At 32.8% G+C, this 24139-nt stretch overlaps 2 protein-coding genes and 2 non-coding genes across 4 annotated transcripts; 1 reads left to right on the plus strand and 3 right to left on the minus strand.

Moving 5' to 3' along the window:
• The first annotated feature begins 5344 nt into the window (after positions 1-5344).
• Positions 5345-11609, plus strand: LOC121246528 (E3 ubiquitin-protein ligase At4g11680-like). The gene is made up of 5 exons (XM_041144707.1): positions 5345-6293; positions 8161-8280; positions 8376-8508; positions 10671-10835; positions 11160-11609. Exons 1-5 carry the CDS (start codon positions 5722-5724, stop codon positions 11334-11336), a joined length of 1167 nt encoding a protein of 388 aa, XP_041000641.1. The 5' UTR covers positions 5345-5721; the 3' UTR covers positions 11337-11609.
• A 267-nt stretch (positions 11610-11876) lies between these two features.
• Positions 11877-11964, minus strand: LOC121243554. The gene has a single exon (XR_005936178.1). It is a non-coding gene; the product is annotated as a small nucleolar RNA snoR114 (small nucleolar RNA).
• A 3-nt stretch (positions 11965-11967) lies between these two features.
• Positions 11968-12038, minus strand: TRNAG-GCC. The gene has a single exon. It is a non-coding gene; the product is annotated as a tRNA-Gly (tRNA).
• A 4087-nt stretch (positions 12039-16125) lies between these two features.
• LOC121246539 (BON1-associated protein 2-like) lies at positions 16126-16845 on the minus strand. Its single transcript, XM_041144717.1, has one exon. It carries the CDS (start codon positions 16680-16682, stop codon positions 16152-16154), a length of 531 nt encoding a protein of 176 aa, XP_041000651.1. The 5' UTR covers positions 16683-16845; the 3' UTR covers positions 16126-16151.
• Between the last annotated feature and the right edge of the window lie 7294 nt (positions 16846-24139).

Consider the following 24139-nt stretch of genomic DNA (forward strand, 5'->3'; position numbering starts at 1 on the left):
GTATGTGATTAATTAGAAATTGACGTAACTTACGTACCAATTTTATAGGTAATCAGCTTCCCTTCAGAATTATTTGATTAGTGCTATGAGGTAATTGAACATAAAAAATTAAGATTAGCACACATTAGTTAGTTAGATATATTATTGTTAAAGCAAGTTATTTTGGAAATCAATGTTTATGTACTACACATGTCATGATATCTATAAACATGTCATTTATCATAATTTATTTAATTTTGCCTATTATAATTATGTACGTATTATGTATGTCATGCATCTGACATTGCATAAGATACAGAAACTTTTATGAGATCAAGTGTAAGATAAAGATCATATTAATAAGATGGTCATTCAGGTGCATAGTACTAATGCAGTTAGGGTGGATGTGCAATCCACGAACTCAAGCGTGGTCCACTACAGTACATTACTATTAGATTAGATCAATAGTTCCCTTATAGTCATAGGATGTGGGATTGGTACACAACCTTGTATACAGGATTAAGTGTATTGGCCAATTATATCAATCAGAATCAGATAAGTCAGATAATTCAAATTAGTCATCCATGTCATAAGCATATATAATTCAAGACAAATTATGTTTATTATGTTTACGTTATGATGAATTTTTTACTAATTTTTTGATTCATTTTAATTTTATTTCATATTTTTTAACTATCTCAAACGAGAACCTTTATAAAGATGGAGTTGTAGGACATGATTTGGCTCGGAAAAATAAAACAGAGGTATAGATCATGCACTAAAAACTTAAGTTATGATTTAAAAGGAATTGATGGGAGTTGGGACAAGTTTAGAGGATGTGTGGTTTAACCCAATATGTGCCATACAAAGACCAAAATATAATGAAATGAATGCGAATCACCATGATTGTTGGTTTGCCCAATCATGCATGTGCTGTTGATGAACAAGAAGTACTGGGAGATTTGTCATAACTGATTCCATTTAGAGGCAGACAAATTGTTCACGTTCATTCAGACTTTTTCGATCTTATTTGTCTCGAAATAGAGTCCTCCGTCAACCAACTTGCAGATTGCTTTGCCATGCCAGATGTCATAATGTTCGGGGTGTGCTGTATCTTTTTTTTTTTTTTTTTTTTACTGCATTAATTGTGATGAGGTGTTTGTTGTGAATTGCATCCCTCACTTGGTCGGGGGGAGCCATGGGCATTTATTACCTAGGAGTGAGGACCACGTGATTCCCTTTTTGCAAGCGGCTTATAGCGTCAAGTTCTGATTATTTATTATTTATGTGAGGGAAATGTACACGTGTACAGATCAAAATACAAGTAGCAGAGACAAGCCGTTGTGATTCCCAGGTGACGTACGTTTTAGTCCCTTTACGGGGTTTTTGGCATCTTCTTCCTTGAATATCACGGACTACGGAGTTCTCTGACTATCCCTCCCGTTCACGCTCACCCACTCGCCCAACCTACGAAACTCGTACTCTCGCTAACCAGCTCGGCTAATTTTTAGCTGGAAAAAAACCTGTTTTTTAACCAATTTTTCGTAATTTTCTTTAAAACCATTATATAACTATTAAACACTTCTTTGTTTCAGAAATTACGAAAATCTCATTCATCATGCATATATATAAAAAAAAGCACGGCATAGAAATTTCTTCCTTCTAATTTATTGTTTTGTTGTAGAAGGATACAAATGACAAGTCACATGTTGGTATATACAGAAAATGATAAGTATAATTTTTTTGTGAAAAAATCATAAGAATTGGGTCACGTGATTTCTCAAGGAGTAATGCTAGATATAGTTATAGGGTGTGTAAATTTCGCACATTCATTTTTCTTTTTAGAGGAAAATTTCAAACTTTATTAAAGATCGAGAGGAAACAAGATTACATAGTTGATCTCTCAACTAACTCAATCACATCCTCAACTAGCTCAAGAGAATTGCTAGATAGTGAGCAAAATATTTGTCACTTCTTACAAAGGCCATTTGCCATTGATTTATATCTGATAACATTACTTTAGTATCATGTAAGACCACTCTCACACTATCCCACCGATCAATCTGTTGATTAAGCACTTTAATAATTTGTTGAGCATCACCTTCCAAGATTACAAAGCTTAGTCCCATATCCTTTGCCATTCTAGCAGCTTGAAGATCCCTAGCTAACAGAGGATCCATAAGCTTAGTTTTAGACAGTTTCTTGGTAGCCAAAATGGTACCCTCATGGTCGCAAGCCACCAATCCAATTCCAATTTTATCTTTTGTTGCATTCAGAGCTACATCCCAGTTAATTTTAATGAAACCTCCAGGTGGGAGGAACCACACATGATGTTTATCTTGGGACCCTTGGGCACTTTTCTTAGAGCTAACATGTGCTATCTTGAATTCTTCCAATGAAATAACTGCATGCGTAGCTACCTAAGTGGGATGAATAAAAGAATCCTCCAAAATCAGTTTATTCCTTCTTAATCATATGCCTCGAGCAATCATAGAGAATACCTCCATTAAATTCTGATCAGATAGAGAGTGCTGCTTCTCAAAAAGTTCCTTGAAACTACCTGCCCCATAGGATCTTTTTTGAAATACAATAGACCCTTGGCTTCATACATCCATGGTAAAGGTGCAGCTCCACAAAGCATGAGTAGTAGATTCATCGTCCCTGCAACAGATAGGACATAAAGGAGAATCTACTATAGTTTTCTGCAAAAGAAAACTTTAGTGACATTTGGAATTTGAAAATTTCAACAAGAAGTCCAATCCTTAACCCTCTGTACTCCCAGAGAAGTCTGAACAGGCCATCCTTTGTCCCTATCCAAATAAGTTTATCTCTTGCACCTGAGACACTGATAGGAATCTTCAATACTATGTCAGCAACTTCAGTCCCAAGGACAAAAACAACGAGATCACGATTCCACTGCTTAGTCTCCATATTAATCAAATTAGCAATCCGAGGTTCTTCATGCAATATCTGTACAGGAGATTGGACCTTCTAGCTTGAAAGTCGAGCCAACCACCTGCAATTCCAAATTTTAATGTCTTAACCATTCCCTATTCTCCATCAAGATCCTTTCTCAAGTAAACCCCTAGCAGCACACAAACTCCTCCATATAAAAGAAGGTCTAGATCTCACTTTAGCTTGAAAAAAGTCTATAAGAGGGAAATATTTCAGTTTAAGAACCTGTGCTGCCAAAAAATCAGGAAATTGAATGATTCTCCAGCCTTGCTTAGCTAACAAAGCTAAGTTAAAACTCTCAAAATCCCTAAAACCTAAGCCTTTTGCCCCATTAGCTTTTGCCATCTGTCCCTAAGATACCTAGTGCATATTCTTTTCATTGTGCCCTGGCTCCACCAAAACTAATGCATTAGTCTATTTATTTCACTTAGTAAAGACTTTGGCTATCTGAAAACCCCCATGCAATAGGTAGGAAGAGCTTGAATCACAGCGTTCAATAATATTTCTTTACTTGTCTGGGAGAGAAACTTTGTTTTCCAGTTGCTTATTTTGCTTCTAATTCTGTCCAATATTCCCTTAAAAGTAATATTCCTTGATCTACCTATTAGAACAGGTAAAACCAGGTAGCTTTCATAGCAAGAGGTTGATCAAGTTCATGCAATGCTCAGAATATATTCCTTGGTAGCCTTCCTTGTATTTGTACTGAAAAAGATAGAAGTCTTGGTAGCTAGCCTTCCTTCCTCGCACATTCATTTTGAAAAAAAAGAGTCCATCACTAAAAAATTATTTTTTCATGTAGATTTCAAATTTAATTATTGTTTTTCAAAAGGACTATGTAGAATTTGCATATTTTAAAACTGTAAATATCATGCCTTTTACTTAATTTCGCAATATTATTTTTGGCAAAAAAAATGTTACAATGGTAAATAAGTGCTGGTTATGCGAATGCATAGATGGATGAAAGTTGGCCATAGTTTGAATATACTTCGAATACAACTCTTCTTTATTTTGTTTTATTTATTTAGTTATTTATTTTCTAAGCAACTCCGTTATTTATTTAAATATGAGTTGGCATATAAAATTATTAGAATGCACGACACGTGAAATGTTTCCTTATCTCTATTTGACATATAAAATTATTAGAATGATTTGAAATTGGTTTACTAATTATTTTAGAAGCCAACAACTCCATTGGTTATTTTATCTCGTTTTGATTTCATTTCTTATCCCTAATTTTAGAGTAACCTTTTTCTTTCCATGAATAGCATCTCTCAATAAGATTAATATTTTTGAAATAAGAAACTTTATTTCCATGAATAGACCACAAGTCTACAATGCATGGAAATTTTGCAAATATTATTAATTGAGGCCTTCTATTCAATTGCCTACATCGCACACCACTATACGTGATTTTTTAATTTTTTATTCCTGCTAATCATATAGAATTCTTCTACTCATCATATATTCACAATACATTTGTTAAGGAAAAAAAATAAAAAAATAAAAAATAAAAGCAGATATGTGGTATAAAAATGATGAGTGGAATTTTTCTTATTAATTCTATTTTAGATTTTATTATTGATCATGTCAATTGAGTTTATTTTAGATAATTTCATAGTCAATTACTTAGACAAAAGATTTCTTAAATATAACGCATTTCTAATAAAAATATACGTAATACAATGAAAAATAAAAAATAATTAACATCTGGCAAATAGTTAAAAAGACAAATTATATACCTTAAACAATTTCATGATTATATCATAAAAAAGGTAATATTTTTAAGATAAAAGAAATATTTTTATTTATAAATTGGTCTAAAAAATATTTATATTGTAAAATTTAATTTAGAAGAAATTTAATCCTATCAAATCAAGTGAATTTTTAATCATATCAACTTCACTAATATATTAGTTCCTTAACCATTAAATAAAATAATTAAAAAAAATAAAATAAATAATAAATAGGTGGTAAGAAGTTGTAAACCGATCCTTATCGGATAATGAAAGGCTTACTCTCCTCCTATCATTATTTTACTACTCTATAGTGTATTTAAGATTTATTATTTTATTATTATTTTATTTTAAGTATTTTTTTAACATTCTTAATCATTAAAAAAAAATTAAAAAAATATACAATTTTATTAATAATCATTTTCTTAATCATTAAGCAAAAAAAAAAAAGAATAGTAAATAAACGGTAAGAAGTAGTAAATATATCATTATCATTTTTAATTTTCTTTATTCATATTTTTATTAATATTTTTAAATATTTTTAAAAAATATTAATACATTAACCATCATTTCCTTAATTAAAAAAAGATGCAATAAAAAATTAGAGGTCAAAACGAGGAGGGGCGGCATGCCATTATGCTTATCCTAATGAAAAACTCGTTAACGTACGGAGCGAGTAGCAATTTACTCAAGACTCGCGGGTACGGTTCACACTTTACGCCATCCAAAAAACGCCGAAACTGGGCCGCTCCGTTCGATGCTTGTTCCTTTAATTTTCAATGACTCAATACAATGGATAATCATAATTCGAATCCAAAACAAAATTTCAGAGCGAGCTCCAAATTCAATTCAAATCTGCAACCAACTAAAACCTTGAAAACAGACCCAATTTCCAAAACTGGATTCAATCCGAAACTTAATTCCTATCAAATTTTCTTATTTAATCAGAGTTTATCTTCAATCCGTTCAAATCTGCCCCTGAAATTGCATCGATACACAGAAAAACAAACCAAGCATTAATTCACCTCCTTCCCTCAAGAAATCCTTTTTCAAAATGCATGGCTCCAATCCACCGCCGCCTTCGGAGGCTGCCCTCGACACCTCGCCGCTCCTCGACAACTCTATAGCCGAAAACCTCCTCCGGAGCCGCCGGTTCATCCGGCGGACGCAGCCGCCGCGTCTTCGCAGTGCCTCTCGGTTTCTCCGGCGCGCTAGCGGGCGGCGCATGATGCTCCGAGAACCGTCCGTCCGGGTCCGCGAGAACGCAGCCGAACAGCTCGAGGAGCGGCAGAGTGGCTGGGCGCACTCGAAGCCGGTGATAGTATTGGATCTTCTGTGGAACTTGGCGTTTGTGGGGGTTGGGTTGACGGTCTTGGGGCTGAGCGTGAAGGAGGCGCCGATCGTCCCGTTGAGGCTCTGGATTATTGGGTACGTGGTGCAATGCTTGATACATATGGCGTGTGTAGTCCTGGACTACAGAAAGCGACGCGAGGAACGTACGTTGGGAGCGGAGGGAAGTGCGGGTTGGGAAAGTGGTGGGGATGCGTATTTGAATTCCGATTCCGGGTCTGGGAGTGATGGAGAGGATTATGGAATAGACCAGCGTCAGGTTGAGGAAGAAACCAGGTTAGCCTTGAGACTCGCTAACGCTGTTCTCCTTGTTCTGATTTGAATGCTAACATTAATCTCCGTACATGTACGGCTCCAGCCTTCCTCACCCCACCCACCCGCCCACGTAATTACGAGGTAAACCGTAAGATTTGGGGGGCATGGTCACTGTTTTTCGATGAGTACAACTCAGAACCATAATTGGCGAATTATTGCTATTTTTCCCTTCAGATTCTATTTAACTTGTGCATAATTTATCTTGCGACTTGGTGAGCATTCCGAGTGCAATTCGCCTCAGGAAGTATATATATATATATATATATATATATATATATATATATATATATATATATAGTTCTACAATTTGGTTTTTTTTCTCAAATAACTAGTGCTGTTTGAAGCGGTAGAAACTTTGATAACAACGTTTAATATTTTGTGAAGTGGTGGTAATTTCATTGAGAAGCAACGAATTCCTGGTTTTCTTACACTATGATGGAGTATACTGGTAATGGTTGTGTCTTTGAAACAAGTAGGTTTGGATGCTCGGTTAATGAAATACTTCTTTATAGAGTTTGGTAACTAATGGCTTCCATATGCACGGTTAGAATTCGATAGCAACTTTTTTTACACTGAAAAGAAGGGAAATAATACTGTACCAATGCTGTGATCCTCCACGGTATGGTTGTCATATATAAAAAGGCTAGGACAGGGTACCGTTATTTAAGTTTATACTATAAAGGGTTGAATAAAGTGAACAAAACCCTATCCTATCTTCATGGTGGCTTTGAGCCTGCTTGAATCATTTAGCAATTCTAAGGAGCGGGACAATGGGGGTGAGATGAGTATAGTTGATTCTTTTGATCCATATGATCTATATAGTGCGGGAGTGCAGTTGGATATTGTGTCTGAGGATAATGCTACTCCCCTGGTCTCTCTTCCTCCAATAGTGGATTGGATTCTGCCTAAAGTTAACGACATTCAGCAGTTTATGGGAATCTGACATGGAGGATGTGAAGATCAATTTAAAGAACTAATCACTGCGATTGAGGCAAGCCACACACTTGAAACCAAATCAAGTTTCAAGAAAAGCAGTGAGTTACAACATCTTTCTTGGACAATCAACTACGATGCTAAGGATGGTAGCTTAATTAGAGGGAAGTCTAAAGGGAGAGCATTGTGAAGACGAGAATCAAGCGGTTGGGGTTGGGTGTTGTAGTGTTTTAGTTCTACGGGAAACAAGGGGTTGGGGTCGGGTCTGGTGTATTTTGGATTGTTTTTCCACGGGCTTTTTGGGTAAGGTGTTTTCTTGTATACATTCAGTGTACTTGGTTTCTCCTTTTGATATATATAATTTTTTACTTATAAAAAAAAAATTCTATATAGTGGTTCAATTTTTGACCGACTTTTAGGTTAGTTCTGCCTGCAACGAGGATTTGATGTCTGCACTATCCTTATCTGAAATTTGAACCTGCTTCCCCCTCCCAAAATGCAAAGCTGAACTGAAAAGAAAAAGCCTACTCTGTCACCTCCATGTTACCGCTCAAGTGTACCGCTCGGGATTTTTTTTTTATTTTTTATTTTACTTAGTGATTAAGGAAGTAATTTTAAGTGTATTGGTGTATTTTTTTATTTTTTAAAAATATTTAAATATATTAAAAAAATGTGAAAAGAAAAATGAAGAAAAAATAAAAACTCAAAAAGTGTTGTCCGGTCAAACCGAGCGGGCTACTTTGGGCGGCAGAGTAGCCCGACTCAACTGAAAAACACTCTCTTGAGTATTCTGTTGAAAAGCTCATTATCCTTTGCATTCGCATCATTTAGCTATAGAAATGCTCTGATTATATCTCATAGAAATGTATGGTGATAAGATTGAAAACTGTGGCAGTGTTGTGAAGAATCTTGAGTTTGCAAATACAATGTTTTCATTTATCTGGTGGATCATTGGATTCTACTGGGTGACTGCTGGTGGTCAAACTTTAACACGAGATTCTCCTCAACTTTACTGGTGCGTTTAAACAAATTTCTTTTGATTCAGCTTCTTCTTTGAAGTGATTTTCTGCTTGTCTCTTTTTATTGCTTATGGATGGGCCTATTTTGCAGGCTTTGTATTGCATTTCTAGCTTTTGATGTTGTTTTCGTTCTGATCTGCGTTGCTGTTGCATGTCTTGTTGGTATTGCTGTTTGCTGCTGTCTACCATGCATCATCTCAATCTTATATGTCGTGACAGATCAGGTAGATAATCATGAATGTTTTCATTATATTCACAAACTATGTTGTGAGCCATTTTGTGTTATTTTTCAATTGAATTTGCAATATTCAGTTGGTGGTGAGAAACTTTGCTTATGTGATGGGTAGCTATTCTGCTAGAGTCCACATGGTCAATGAGAAATAGTTTATATTTACACTTATAGTTTCTTGTTTCAGTTACAGACTTGGTCAACTTCCTTTTCATACTTAATAGTTTATTGTTTTTTCCCTTTTTTGGGGTGGGAGAATAAGATTGGATACTTTTCGTTCAAAAATTAAGCAATTATCTTCAAACTTGTGAAATCACATCCCTTCCCACTGTCGCTCTATTGTATGGTTCACATTATATTCATTTTAGAAGTGACATTTTTTCTATACTTCTTGAGTTAAACTAACACTTGCCTTGAATATTCAATCTTGTCAATGTTATCCATGCCGTCAACTAGATCACATAATCTGTTGATGTGGCTCATAAGAATTGTCCATAGGGGTGCTACCCACCCCTAGCGGGAGGGCAGGCCAAGGCCCCCAGCTCCGTCTATAGCTAAATGGTTAGGCAATTTTGACCCGAGCCCATTTATGATGTAGCTATATCATTTAACTCTGATTATATCATTTACGGATACTTTCCATTTTTTTTTTTTGATAAGTATCATTTACGGATACTTTTCATTTTTAAGTAATTATCTTCAAACTTATGAAATCACATCCCTTCCCACTGTCACTCTATTGTATGGTTCACATCATATTCATTTTAGAAGTGACATTTTTTTTATACTTCTTTAGTTAAACTAACACTTGTCTTGAATATTCAATCGTGTCAATGTTATCCATGCTGTCAACTAGAGCACATAATCTGTTAACGTGGCTCATGGGAATTGTCCACTACCCGCCCCTAGCGGGAGGGCAGCCAAGGCCTCCAGCCCCGGGCCCGTCTGTAGCTAAATGATTAGGCAGTTTTGATGTAGCTATATCATTTAGCTCTGATTATATCATTTACCCATTTATGAGATATATCATTTAGCTCTTATTATATCCCATTTAATCAGATATATCATTTAGCTATAAAAATGGGTTTGAGTTAAAGTGAGTTTGGGTTTGATATAAATGGGCCAGGCGGGCCAGATGTGGGGGCCCACCCAGCCCCCTAATAGTCCATGTCATTGATGGCGGTTGTTAGTGGATTCATGCGGCATTGGGACTGATTGTGCAAATTAATCTAAAAAAGATATTTAAATTTAGGGTTTGCTTGGCATGGAACAGATGAAGGAGAAGAGTTGATTGGGAAACAGAGGAGCAAATGTGGCTGAGGTGCCACATCAGATAAGAAGTATGCTCTTCACTGGGAGTAGCGAAACTTTATGGCTTCTGTTAGCCATGTCAGCAATTCCGATGCTCCAGTGATAGAAAGGGTAACAGTGGCATTAGAATTGGTTTAATTGAATGTCCTGAGACGAAATTAGTGGATTAGTGGTTTAACCTCTTTTTTTTATCCTCTCTTCCCTGCATAAAGAGTCTAAAGAAATCACTTTAACTAATTTAAAGTTCAAGTGATTTATGACTTTATGATAAGTAAAAGTATTTTGGTCAAGTATCACCAAACCTAAATATAGAATCTGGTATGTTGCAAGTGAACTTTATTTTCTCTTTTCTTTTAATTTTTTTTTTTTTTTTAGAATTTTGGGCTCAATCCGTTTATATTTAATTGTAAGATTCACTCTTCTTGCTGCATTCCAATGTAGTGGAAGATTTATGCAAAGAAATAAAAATGGAGCATAATACGGAATTAAAGTCTAGATGATGGATGGGGACTCAATTAGGGGACATTTTTGTTTGATTTTAGACTTTTGCAAAGTGAGATTTTTATGTTGTTTTTTATTGGCAACCAGTATCCAGGGATAAAGTCCCGACTAATCCGGGGGTGCACAAGTTCTCGGCAATGAGTTTTTTTGCGAGTGTAGTATGGGTAGTTCAAGGGAAAATTTCTCCCAGTTCGATGACTCTTAGAAATTATTTGCACCCAAGGGTTTTAACCGTAGACCTGGAGGGATCATACCAACAAGACTAAGGCTCTACCACTTGAGCCAACCCCTAGGGGTTAATGATATTTTATACGTGAGCTCACTTCATCTTTTGTATGTATAAAGGAAGGAGCAACAGAGGAAGAGATCGATCAATTGCCAAAGTTCAAATTTCAGAAGATAGGTGATGTTGAGAAAGTTAATGGTGAAACTCAGGAGTCTTTTAGAGGAATGATGACTGAATGTGACACTGATACGCCAATTGAACGTGTTCTGTCCCAAGAGGATGCTGTAAGTTTATAATTTGTGGTTAAATATATTTATATTTTTTAACATTTACTGGATGTCATTCTTGAAAATAGCTTAGCAGCTTTCACCTGGGAGTAAAAAGCTTTTGTGGCTTCAGCACCATATCTGGACTATTATAATGGGACTTATATGATCCAAGTGCAGAATGAGTCTGAATTGTTGATGTCAAAACCATCATCAACTTTTTCTAAATTGGAAAAGAAAGTTACTCAGTACAATTAGGTGTTTTTAAATTGTTTGATCACACACGAGAAATTCTTTCTTGAATTTTCACCTTTTCTTGTTAATTTTTGTTGTAAATCATAGGAATGTTGCATTTGCCTTTCTGCCTACGACAATGGAGCTGAACTGCGTGAGCTTCCTTGTAATCACCATTTCCACTGTAGCTGCATAGACAAGTGGTTACACATCAATGCCACATGCCCTCTGTGCAAATTCAACATATTGAAGTATGTCAACCAAAGTGGCATTGAAGAAGCATAGGAAAAAAAAAAAAAGAGCTTCATCATGTTCATGAACCAAGTGCTTATCAAAGCATTTTCTCTAGGATTTCATGCACGCTTGGCATGCTATCAGCAACCATGAATTCAGATTGCTCCGAGTGACTTTATGGTTTGGCTCTGTTAGCTAATGTAGATTCAGAGTATTTATTGTTTTGTAATCCTCATCTATAATGTATATGGGTTTATGCTATGTTTCTACCATAATTGTAAAAATACCAGTTCTTTTGATTTTACGCATTAATTTTTTGGAAGATTTCTTGCTGTTAATTGTCATGGCTATTTCCTGTGCTGAATCCACTGAAACTTGAATCGTGGTAAACTGCCTGTAAAATTTGAGTGTTCGTGTATGATGAGGATTGCCCAGTGTCAAATGGAATGATATTTCATAGAGGAAAAAAAAAAAAAAAAAAAAAAAAACAGAGGAGATTTTGGGTTCTTTTTTGGAAATATTGGAGAATAAAAAAAAAAAAAAAAAAAAGGAGCTGCATCATAAAAAAAAAAAAAAAAAAAAAAAAAAAAAGAGCTCAGATGTGCTACCTTTCGTCTTGTAATCAGACGTCGGTGATGGACCCAACCATCACATGCAAGCACGTATTTCATCATCGCTCATATGCACCAGCCGGGAATCGAACCCGGGTCTGTACCGTGGCAGGGTACTATTCTACCACTAGACCACTGGTGCTTGTTGTATTACTTACCGTTTCTCTATATATATATACATTCACTAAATAATTGCTCGTGTATTTTTTTTTTTTTTGAACATTGGAGGGGTGACGCTGCCTGAAGGTCCTTCAGGATCGGTATGGGAGATGCTTTATCGAAGAGTGTGCTTTCATATTAGCTTTCATAGTATGCCCTTTAGACACATTCAATTGACCGTTCGTCAATTTTTTTTTATTTAATAATTAAAGAAGTGATTTTAAACATATTAGTGTATTTTAAATATGTTAAAAAAATATGAAAAGAAAAAAAAAAAAAAACTTTTTTACGCTGGGCATATGGTCAAGATGAGGCGGTATAGTAACCGTACCCTTTTGAAAGACTACCGTGCATTCAAGAGGATTAAACTCATTAACAAAAGAGTAAAGCTATAGAACAGCCCACTGTGGCACATCAGCCGTAGCACACTTGAGCTAGCTTCTCTTTTTTTTTTTTTTTTTTTTTCCCTCTATACACTTATTTTTTTTTCTTCCTCCACACAACTGTGCACATTAGCCAATCCACACTCAAGATGTGTTGCGGCTGTAGATTTATTCTTAATAAAAACTCTCTAGTCAGAAAAATGCATGGTGTGGTGGCAACGTCGATTCTCCTTCCCATACGGAAAGTGATAGAGATTCTACAGAGGTCGGGGCTCATTAGGATTTTTATTAGTTGAAATTTCCAATTATCTTGATAGGAATTTTATATCTTTATTTTCGTCTCCACAAATAATTTTTTTTTTCTTTTTTACAGGGGATTGTGATGTCTTTCTATAGGATTGTGGGTCTCTTTATTAGTTCCTATTTGTGGTGCACAATTTCATGGAATGTAGGTAGTGGTTATGATCGATTCGATAAAAAAGAAGGAATAATATATATTTTTCGTTGGGGATTTCTTGGAAAAAATCGTCGCATCTTACTCCAATTCCTTATGAAAGACATCCAGTCCATTAGAATAGAAGTTAAAGAGAGTATTTATGCTCTTCGTGTCCTTTATATGGAAATTAGAGGCCATGGGGCTATTCCCCTAACTCATACTAATAAGAATTTGACTCCACGAGAAATTAAGCAAAAAGCTGTGAATTGGCATATTTCTTGTGTGTACCAATTGAAGTATTTTGAGAACTGAAAAGAGTGATTTTTTTTTTTCAAAAAAATTTATATTCTGATAGAAAGAGAATTCTTTTCTTTCAAAATTCAAATAATATTCATGGGCGCCTTTGTGCAATTATTTATCGAAAGGAGGCACTTTTTTCGAATTTGAGCAAATAATATATTTGGAAACAATATCTTCATTCGCATTTGAAGTGCGAATTGGAGTGGACTCTTTCTTATTCCATTTTTGTATTATTCTAAATTCAAGCACTAACCACTGAATCATACTAACCACTGAATCATACAAAAAAAAAAAATAGAGAATAGATTCATGGGCTCGATGACTTGTAATAGAACTTATACTTGATATGAATATTAGTTAGTATCATATGGAGTCGACAAATGAGGTGAGTTCATTAAAAATTCAAAGACGAAAAAATGGAAAAAAAGAAAACATTCATTCCCCTTCTATATCTTGCATCTATAGTATTTTTGCCCTAGTGGATCGCTCTCTCATTTACTAAAAGTCTGGAATCTTGGGTTACTAATTGGTGGGATACTATGGAATCCAAAATTTTCTTGAATATCATTCAAGAAAAGAGTATTCTAAAAAATATTTATAGAATTAGAAGAACTCTTCCTCTTGGACGAAATGATAAAGGAATACTCGGAAACACATCTAGAAAAGCTTCATATTGAAATCTACAAAGAAATGATCCAATTGATCAAGATACACAATGGGGATTGTATTTATACGATTTTGAATTTCTTGACAAATATAATATGTTTCGTTATTTTAAGTGGTTATTCTATTTTGGGTAATGAAAAATTTGTTATTCTTAACTTAAGTGACACAATAAAAGCTTTTTCAATTCTACACGGTAATTTTGGTGAAGATACACGAGACAGTTGGAAACCCAATATCAGCCCCATGTGTCATTTGCCCATACTGCTCTCGAAAGAATACCTATGATTAAAAAGATAAAACCTATACAATAATACGATAACTCCAATGATCCAATTGTTGTATCAATTGAGACCTATAATAATTCCTAGAAGAAATTAAGGAAGTGTTCCATAAAATATTGTTTCTTTCATTCATGTATTGGATCTCATCAAAACAAAATGGCTCATTATTGCTTTTCTCAAAAAGACTTGAATTGAAGTGACCCATTGGTATGGGGCACGAACGCTCTCACAATGGTTAGCACTTTCATCCCTACTTGCTGTTTTTCAGGTGAAGTAGGTCTTCTTGTAAGGGTTCGGGGGGATGTGTCCCATGAATCAGATGGTTCGGGGGAAGGATCCCCCTGAAACAAGTTAATTAAAATATGCCTACAAGAGCATATTTTATGGAAAGTAGGGCAAAAATTACGAGATCGCCCCTTTCATTATGGGGTGACGAAGAGATCGTACCATTCAAGCTATTTTTTTCATGCTTTTCCCATATGTCTAGAGAAAGCTTTCTCTGCAATCAATAGGATTTTCCTAATACGTTGGGGAGGCGTGCAAAGGGGAGATATGCTTTGTTGAGGAACTTGTGGATGCTGTCAAAGGGAGTGGCGATGCCATATGTAAAAGGGAAGAGACTCGTAGAATGACAAGGGCAAATAGAACTTTTGCACATTTTTCGTTAATCCATGAACAGGATCTATATAGACACTTAGACCCATGGATGATGGATCCATACATCTTGATTAGAAAAGAATCAATAGAAAAAGAAAGTGATTGATATATTTATCGAAACAAACGAAAGATGAAACAAAAATCATGTATCACTACTCTTTCAACCAAATAATAAAGTGATATTTATAAAAGAGTTGTACGCACACTTCGAACTTGTATAAATCATTACTTTTCTTTTCAATCTCTAAAAATTAAAGAAAAAAAAAAGACAAGGTGGCATAAATTGCTGGGATTAGTACTACTCTTTTAAAGATTGATGATTTTTATTGGGGCGTAATTGAAATCACCCCTTAACAGCCAATAATCAAATCCGGAAACAATTCTAACAAGAAATGAATACATTTTCAACAACCCCAGATCACTTTCTCCGTATCAAGAAAGAACCAGCTAGACCTTGATGATCTGTTGGTTGAGATAAAGCCAGCACAAAGAATTTTATGAAGACCATTCACATGTTCTGTCTTTGATACTCCATAACAGTCATCTTTGGGAAGATGCCCCTATAAAACAAATTAAATCCTGAGGTTTAAAAAATTAAATAGAGAAAGACATGTTAACTTAGCTGTCGGCCTTTAGGGAGAGAGATCTGCACATATTATTTTTTTAAGATTCAACAAATAAATATTAAGTGCTGTTTGGATAGTGAGTTGAAATTAAAATTAAAAGTTGAATAAAATATTATTAGAATATTATTTTTTAATATTATTATTATTTTGAGATTTGAAAAAATTAAATTTTTTATTATATTTTGTGTGAAAATTTGAAAAAATTATAATAATGAGATAAAATAAAACACTCCCATATCCAAACGATTCTATTCTCACATCTCTTTCCCAAAAATCCTTGATGTTTTCTCATTTATAATCCTTTGATTCTTATTAAATCTCTTTATGCCCAACACATTTCTCTTTTAAATATACCCGACTTGTCAGTTACTAGAATGCTTTATATAAAGCGTTGCAGGGCAGCTAGTCGATCTGTGAATCCATTGTCTTATCCATATATGCGCTGCATCTCAAAATTTATGATCATGCCATAATGAAGTATATATATTTCCAAAGATCCCCATATCTGCTGCTAAATCTACTTTGCTTGTCGACTACCAGCAGAGCATTGCTCTGCTTCAACTATGAGTGTGTTGAAGCAAAGAGAGATTTATCACATATAGTTTGCTCATGAAAAAGAAAAATTATCGTTAATCCCAAATAGCATATGCTATATTGTTGATGGAAGTGATTCTCTATTTTATTAAATGAATAGATTGTAATTTAATCAAGTACACCCGGAGAAAAAATAATAATATGGTAATTTTTTCAGCCTTGATAGTGCTGTTTCATGATAGGAACACCAACAGGAACGCCAGGGACAACCCCTCCATAGCACGATGTCTTCCCGAAAGGTACTCCAATGGTGGTGGCACTCGAGCACGATGAGGCTGCATATTCTGGGACTTTTGCCTTTACAGAGACATTGATAATCCCATTCCTCTCCCCATTACTGTCTCTCAATCTGTAACTCAAAAAATGCAGATAACTCTGCGGCACAAAACCTCCGACGAAATCTGACACCGGAATCCTTGCCATCCCCAATGTTTTGTCCCCGACGGAGGTTTTACATTGTACCTCTACTGTTATAAACAGCGCATGCACTGGGATGTCCACGTTGTGCTTTTCATTCCAGTAAGGATAGCTCCCGCCGTCCTTGTCCGTCTCTGTTCTGCAGAGGGGCTGCGAATCCGTTCGGATCACAGCGAAAACATTCTTCTTGACGGGTTTCCGGTTGTTTCGTATATCTTCACCAGAAATCACGGTGATCTCAAGGGTGCGGGATGCCGTGCTAAACATGTCGATCGAAGAAAGAAATATATATGTAAATAGGTAGCAGGCGATCGAATGCGTACGTGCGTTTTGCGTATCAGTGAATTAGTGATATCGAACGTACGATTTACTGGGTTTCTGAATTCCAAATGTTTGGGAGTAATATCGATAAGAGGGGGGACGAGATGCTTTTATAGGCGTTTAAATGGAGGAAACGGGCGAACTAGGTCGGGAGAAGGAAGACAGAAGCATGGACGTGGTTTCTGTGTTTGTTCATTTTGAACTAACGCGGAAGGTGGAATTGCCGTCTGTTTGCGTATTGAACGCATGACAGTCTTTTTATTTATTTACTTTTAAGCGTGTGTTGGGTCTTGGAATTATTCAATTCTGGCGTGTGGAAGTGATTCAATTGATTTTTCAATTCCCAATTAGCTCTAGTTTTCCCAATTTTCTATTAGAAAACCAACACTAGGCCATATGTAGTCTTTGACTGCTTGCCGCATGATTTCAAATCCATATTATAGGATCACTGCTTCCACTTATTTATTTATTTTTTTAAATATTATTTAATAATTAATGAAATGATTATTAATAAAATTATATATTTTTTAATATTTTCTTAATGATTAAAGATATTAAAAAATTATTTATATTTATAATAAAATAATAATAAAATAAAAATTTCCAATATACCATAAAATAATATAAAAATAATAAGCTCATTATCCTTCAGTATCCGCGTCAACTAATCAAAAGTTTAAACTGCCAGGCATAGTGGTGACACATGTCAATCATGTCATTGGTTTTATGACAACAAGTTAATGGATGTACCTCATTGCGATTCTCTTAAAATTAGATATATAAAATTTTTTATTTCCTTTCATCTTATTATTATAAATTTTTTAAATTATCACATAAAATATAATAAAAAATTAATTTTTTTAAATTTTAAACTAAAAATATTATTAAAAATATATATTCTAACAATATTTTATTTAATTTATAACAAAATATCTGATTTCATCTCATTTAAACTGTGTAACTAAACATAACCTTAAGTATTAATTTTGCAAGAGAAGTACTGATATTGCATTTAACCATTTTCATAGATGAATTCTATATATTAGTTATTACTCATTTTCATATTTTACACTTATAATTTTTTTTATATGATATAAAAATATTTTTTTTAAGATGTGAGGTGTAAGATGAGATAGTAAATAATGACTGATGAAAAAATTTTTCTTCCATATATATTGGGAATTGAGTAGTTTTTACTCTACACGTAACCAACCAAACCTCCATCTAATTTCCATCAAACTTCCACCTAAATTCCATATGATTTGGTTCATTTTCTAGTTCACGTTTTTTACATTTCTTCGTAAGATAACCATTAAATGTAAATTATGACAATGTGTCGACTAAACTTATCAGGATGACATAGTGAAACACCATGAGCTCCCAAAAGCAACAGCGCCGCTCTGGTGCCATTCCTGTTTTCCACTTTGGTGGGCGCCCGCGTATTTATTTGATTTTGATGAGAATGACAAAATGATATTTACGTGTAAATATCACATATTTATTTTAAAAAAAAATAAATAAATATAATATTTTTATAAAAAAATTAATTTTTTAATAATAAATTTCAATCTTTTTAAAAATAAATACACGACACTTATACAATCTATGACTCTATTTAGCATTACTTAATTATTATATCAAATATATAAATGTAGATTTTAATATTGTACGAAAAGTTTATACAATGAATAACAAAAATTTTATTTTATTTTTAATTTTTTGTTATAATCTCTCAAAATTCTACTATGCTATTCATTATCTTTTAGTTATTATCCTCTTATCATTTTATATGGTGGGAGGAGGATGATTAAAAATTAATGAAATACTATTTTTCATTAGAGCATTTGTTGACTAATCAGCAAAACAGATCATATACATGTGAGCTCTGGCGAAGTCTTTGTCTATGGAGATATTGGTAGACAAATTTGACAATGTCAATGGTCGGATAATTCCCTCGAGTTAATAATTCTACTGCACAATAAACTGTGGGGTCTCACCGATCCTAACAAAAGCCACATTATGCAAGTGTGTTATACATACTTTAAAAAGAAAAAAAAAAAAAAAAAATCCATGAGATGAGTGCATGCGTATGAATATGGTGAAATACCAATAACATTAGAAAAAACATGGTAGAGAACAATAACACATATATCCCTTTAATTGGTGTTTGCCTTTCGAGATATAGTTTTATGATGTGCATATCTATCACTTTTTTAAAAAAAAAAAAAAAAAATTGAGTCCACCATTAAAAAAAAAAAAAATTCATATAAATTTTAGATTTATCAACTTTTTTTTATATACGGAAATTACATATTCTAGAACTGAAAAATATTATTTCTATATGATTTGTATAACAAGATCAAATGAAAAACGTACAATGTAAAATATAATCTTGATGTTGGCAACGGTGGTTGGATACTGGCCGAGTAGTTAAGAGGAGTTTTAGCTTGAACCAGCAGTGCATTGGGATTTTCTTGACCCATGTCACAATTTACATCATCATTTTGTTGTCACCTAATTATGCAGGTGACGTCAGATAGAATTAAAATTGTTATGACTGCTAGTTAGCGGCCAATAGAAACTACTTAATTGAGATTAAAAAAAAAAACTTTAATAGAGAAAAAAAAAAACTCTTAAGAAAAATATGTTTATTGATCAAATTCAGAAAATTTAATAAATAAAATAAAAAAAAAATTCAAAATTGCATTCTTCGATGAATATTGATAATATTACATCCAAGATTTTCATATGTTGTAATTAAGAAAAGAAGTTGAACTATGGAATTGGAAACTATCTATATAGGAATCATAGAATATAGGTAATATATGTAAACCATAAACTAAGTTTTATACTTTACTAAATAATGTATAGTAGTAATATCATATATTTAAAATTTTTTTAAGTGGCGTAATTACATACCGCGTAACCAGCTATCAAGCAAACATGAGATTTTTTGTAAAATATGTTGCCCTTATAATTACAAATTCTAAACGAGAAATAATACAATGTGAATACTATATTCTAATTTATTTCTTGAAATAAAACAAGAAAAGAAAAAAATATAGTTACCATCAAACCTTAAGTGAGACCATATTATAATTTAATGATAAATAAGAAAAAGCAACGAACCTTTTACGACTTTTACGAGCATTTGGGCAAGGTCAGTTTTGAATAATAAAAACAAAAATTAAATTAATTATATAATATGGACAAGGTTATAATTCTATTTTGTAAGAGCCTTGGCCAAGGTCCCCCTCCCCGTCTTGGCCCCCCACTCATTAAAAAATAAGGATGAAGACAAGCATTATTTAAGTATTTGGATTGCATGTTGATGTTTTATTGATTAAAATTATCAAGTATTTCTATTTTATAATAACATATTGCATGTCTATTTTATAATAACATTTTATAATAATGTAACGATCGAATCTAATAATTTTAAAATTGAAATATTAATAATTCTTATTAATTATAAATTATATTTAATTAGTCATATTAAATAAGTCTAAATGAGGCGACCACCCCAAAGCTGGGAGATTAACTTTATATGATACCCCATATATTAGTTGTTGAAAACGGCTCCTCTTCGTCTACGTACTCGAACACGAGCAGCAGCTCCACCTACCACATATAGTAGTTCCTTTGTGGATTGGATCCATATTAACATTTCACGCTGATAATTACATAGAACGTGAGGATAGGTGTGAACCGATTAGGGTGCTCACAAGGGTGCGCATAGGAGTATCATGAACTACCCACCGCTACCATATGTGGCAATCTCTGTCCTATTAATCGGATGAGCGATAAATTATTGGAATTGATTAAAAATTTTAATTAGAGTCAATAACTAGGTTAAATCTTATTTATTATTTATTGAACGAGTTAGACTCGTTTTAAAATTTAAAGATTAGCCATTAGAAATTTATTTCAATTTAAAATCATCATTGATTGAAGTCCCTTACACAGTTTTAGTCACTGTCAATCCTTCATTGAATGAACTACTAGATCATATTTTTAAATTTAAACTTTTTACTTGAATGATCGCTGCCGAGTCCAACTTGAACTCGTTGGCACCCCAAATCTCTCTATAAATATCTTCTCTTTTATGTGTTATTTAGAAAAATCATAAACCTCTGTAAGTGTAGCGGCCGAACTCAAGATATCCAGTTCAACACTGTGAGTGTCCCACGTTTACAACACCAATAACTGACTCCCTCACTCCTCTTACAGCATCCCTCACGTTTTCTCTCTCATTCTCTTTCACGTTTGTTTTCTCTCAAGATCTCGATTAATCTATTTATCTCTCTAGCCAGCGCCAAGCCCATGAAAGGAAATTAGTAGCGTCTCAAAAATATTGGATTAACGCTATAAGGTAAATAGCTTGATCATAAGTTCGAATTAACATAAGCTAGCTAGTTATATATATATTATTATTAAATTCAGTTCTTTGAAAGCCAGTGTTTATATACCACGCATGTCATGATATTTGCAAGCATGCCATTCATCATGTTTTATTCTGCATAGTATAGTTATATATGTATTATGTATCTCATGCATCTTGCACATAAGTTTTCATAAGATCAAGTGTAAGATAAGAACAATTTGATAAGATGATCATTTAGATGCATAGTACCAATACAATTTATGGGTGACCATGTGAAAGCTAGTTATATATATTATTATTAAAGTCAATTTTTTGAAAGCCAGTTTTTATGTATCACACATGTGATGATATTTGCAAGCATGTCATTCATCATGTTTTATTCTGCATATTATAATTATGTATATATTATGCATCTCATGCATCTTACGTTGTATAAGACACGTAAACTTTCATAAAATCAAGTGTAAGATAAGAACTGTTTGATATAATGGTCATTTAGATGCAAGGTACCAATGCGATTTATAGGTGGATGTATAAGCCACAGAGTTAAGTGTAGTCTACCATAATATGCTAGAATACTATTAGCGGTTCCCATTGTAGCTGCGAAATGTATAGCCGATGCACAACCTTGCACAGAGAGTTAAATGTGTGAGTTTGTATGATAAGTCAGATAAGTCAAGCATGTCATAGCATACATATGATCACTCATGATTTTAAGCTTTCAGTATAAAATATTTTATGAAAAACCTTATATTAATTATATTTAAGTTATGATGAATTTCTTACTGAGTTATAAATTCAATTTAGTTGTTTTATATTTTTAAACATTCCCAAGTCATAATATTTATAAAGGTAGAGCTGTATAACAAGATTTAGTCCAAAGAGGCCATTTAGTCCAAGGAGGCGTGCCAATGGCTTAGATTATATACAAAAATTTTAAGTTTTGAATTTTATGGCACAGACTTTGAAAAGTTTTAATAAATACATTCGCATACTTTTATTTATGATTTCAGTATTTATAAGGAATTTTTGTAGTTGCCTCTTTCTTTAAAAAAAAAAAAAAAATTAAGTCAAAATCTCCTGCTCTCCAAATCTTTTAAAAATTTTTAAATAACTATATTATTAGCAGTTGAGAGCCGGAGGTTACAAATAACAACGTGGAAAATCTGTATACAACGTGTTGACTTTGTCTAGGAAATACAAACACAATATATGAATAATTCTAGAGCTACCGCTGGATTCTGCCGGAGCTCTAACATATATTTTCATGTATTTTTTTTTTAATTTTTTTATATAGATTTTTTTAATAATTTTAAATATTTAAAAAATAAAAAAAATTACAATATTATTAAAAAATACTTTCTTAATCATAAAATAAAATAAAAAATATTTTTTTATGAATTTTTTTTAACTTCGTGATTAAAGAATTATATTTTAATAATTTTTTTTTACTTTCTAATTAAGAAAAATGTTTTTAATATTTTTTAAATTTATTTTATTTTTTAAAAATATTTAAAAGCGTTACAAAAATCTATATAAAAAATAACTTAAAAAATACATAAAAACACATGGTTAAGCTCGAACGGAGCGGGAGCGGGAGCGTTGTCCCAAAAGATACACGTGAGCTGTGCAAAAGTGGTAGAAACGGGTGGCAGAGAAGTTTTGACAATGTCAACTATACATAAGATTGGATAGTGTCCTGGAGCACGTGCATGCCACGACTGAGTCAGACCACCTTGACTTCGTCAACACCAATTAACGTAAATTGATTATGAAATACTCGGTTCCCTTACTTCCTTCCACGAAAATATCATCCAATTTCTTCGGCCTTTCCTTTTCTCTATTCAGGAATTAAATGCGTAGTCCCCTATAATAATAGTCCAATGGTTCTGTTCCTATACCAAGAACAAATGAAATATAATTTATAATTTACTAAATATAATTATCTATTAAATACGATTTATATTAAAATTATCTGAATTTAATTTAATATTTACAATTTTAAGCACATAATTATACGCACGTGTTAGCTATTGAAATGGTTAAGATTTTCAAACTCAAATTCGGAATTTTTGAACCAAAAAAAATTGATAAATTGGGATGGATACTCAATACGTATTATTGTACATAATACTTTACGTACATATAGTAATATTACTACTCTTTTTCTTTTTAATTAGAGTAATGCTATATTTATATTAGATTTTTTCATCTCTAGTTTTATACATTGATAGGACGTATTTCAAGTAAATCCAAGTAAATTTATAATAAAAAATAAAGTTATCTATATAAAAGATTCTACCACTTATGAATCTTAAAAATAAAAAAAGAGTTATAGGTATTAAAAGATTTTATAAAAATAAATTAATAAATTAATTAAATTTGATGTGCTATTTTAGATTATAAAATTATTTTTATTATAAAATAGATATAACGTATCAAATAAAATTATGTCAATTTATTAATTTATTTTTATAAAATTTATTTATAACTAAAACATTTTTTTAAGACAATGAACAACTTTGAGAGTTTTTATTATTATTATTATTATTATTATTTACAAATATTTATATTGATTAGATTAGAAATTTTATTGGGAGTTGCATCATGCTTTTGAGTCATGTGATTACGCAAGCAAACTAGAGGGTGGATCCGTATTTATCACACATAAATATTTTTTAAGGTATGCAAGAAATCAGAATATTTCCAACAAGCAACGACAAAAACACATGGTTAATTTACACAATTCGCTTACGTGGCAATATTATAAAATATTTCCAATTCATTACTTCAGCAAGGTAGGCAATTCCAATCATGCAGTCACGTAGCTCTCCAAAAATTCCAATTGTATTTGGACATGCTAATTTAGATTTTGGAGTTTTCTTGAGGACCCGTTTAGATATAAAAATATTATCAATCTATTTCATCTTATTATTATAATTTTTTAAAATTCAGATATAATATATGATAAATAATTTAATTTTTTCAAATCTCAAAATAATAATAATTTTAAAAAATA

Source organism: Juglans microcarpa x Juglans regia, chromosome 1D (genome assembly GCF_004785595.1).
Source record: "Juglans microcarpa x Juglans regia isolate MS1-56 chromosome 1D, Jm3101_v1.0, whole genome shotgun sequence".
In the NCBI taxonomy this organism is placed as follows: domain Eukaryota; kingdom Viridiplantae; phylum Streptophyta; class Magnoliopsida; order Fagales; family Juglandaceae; genus Juglans; species Juglans microcarpa x Juglans regia.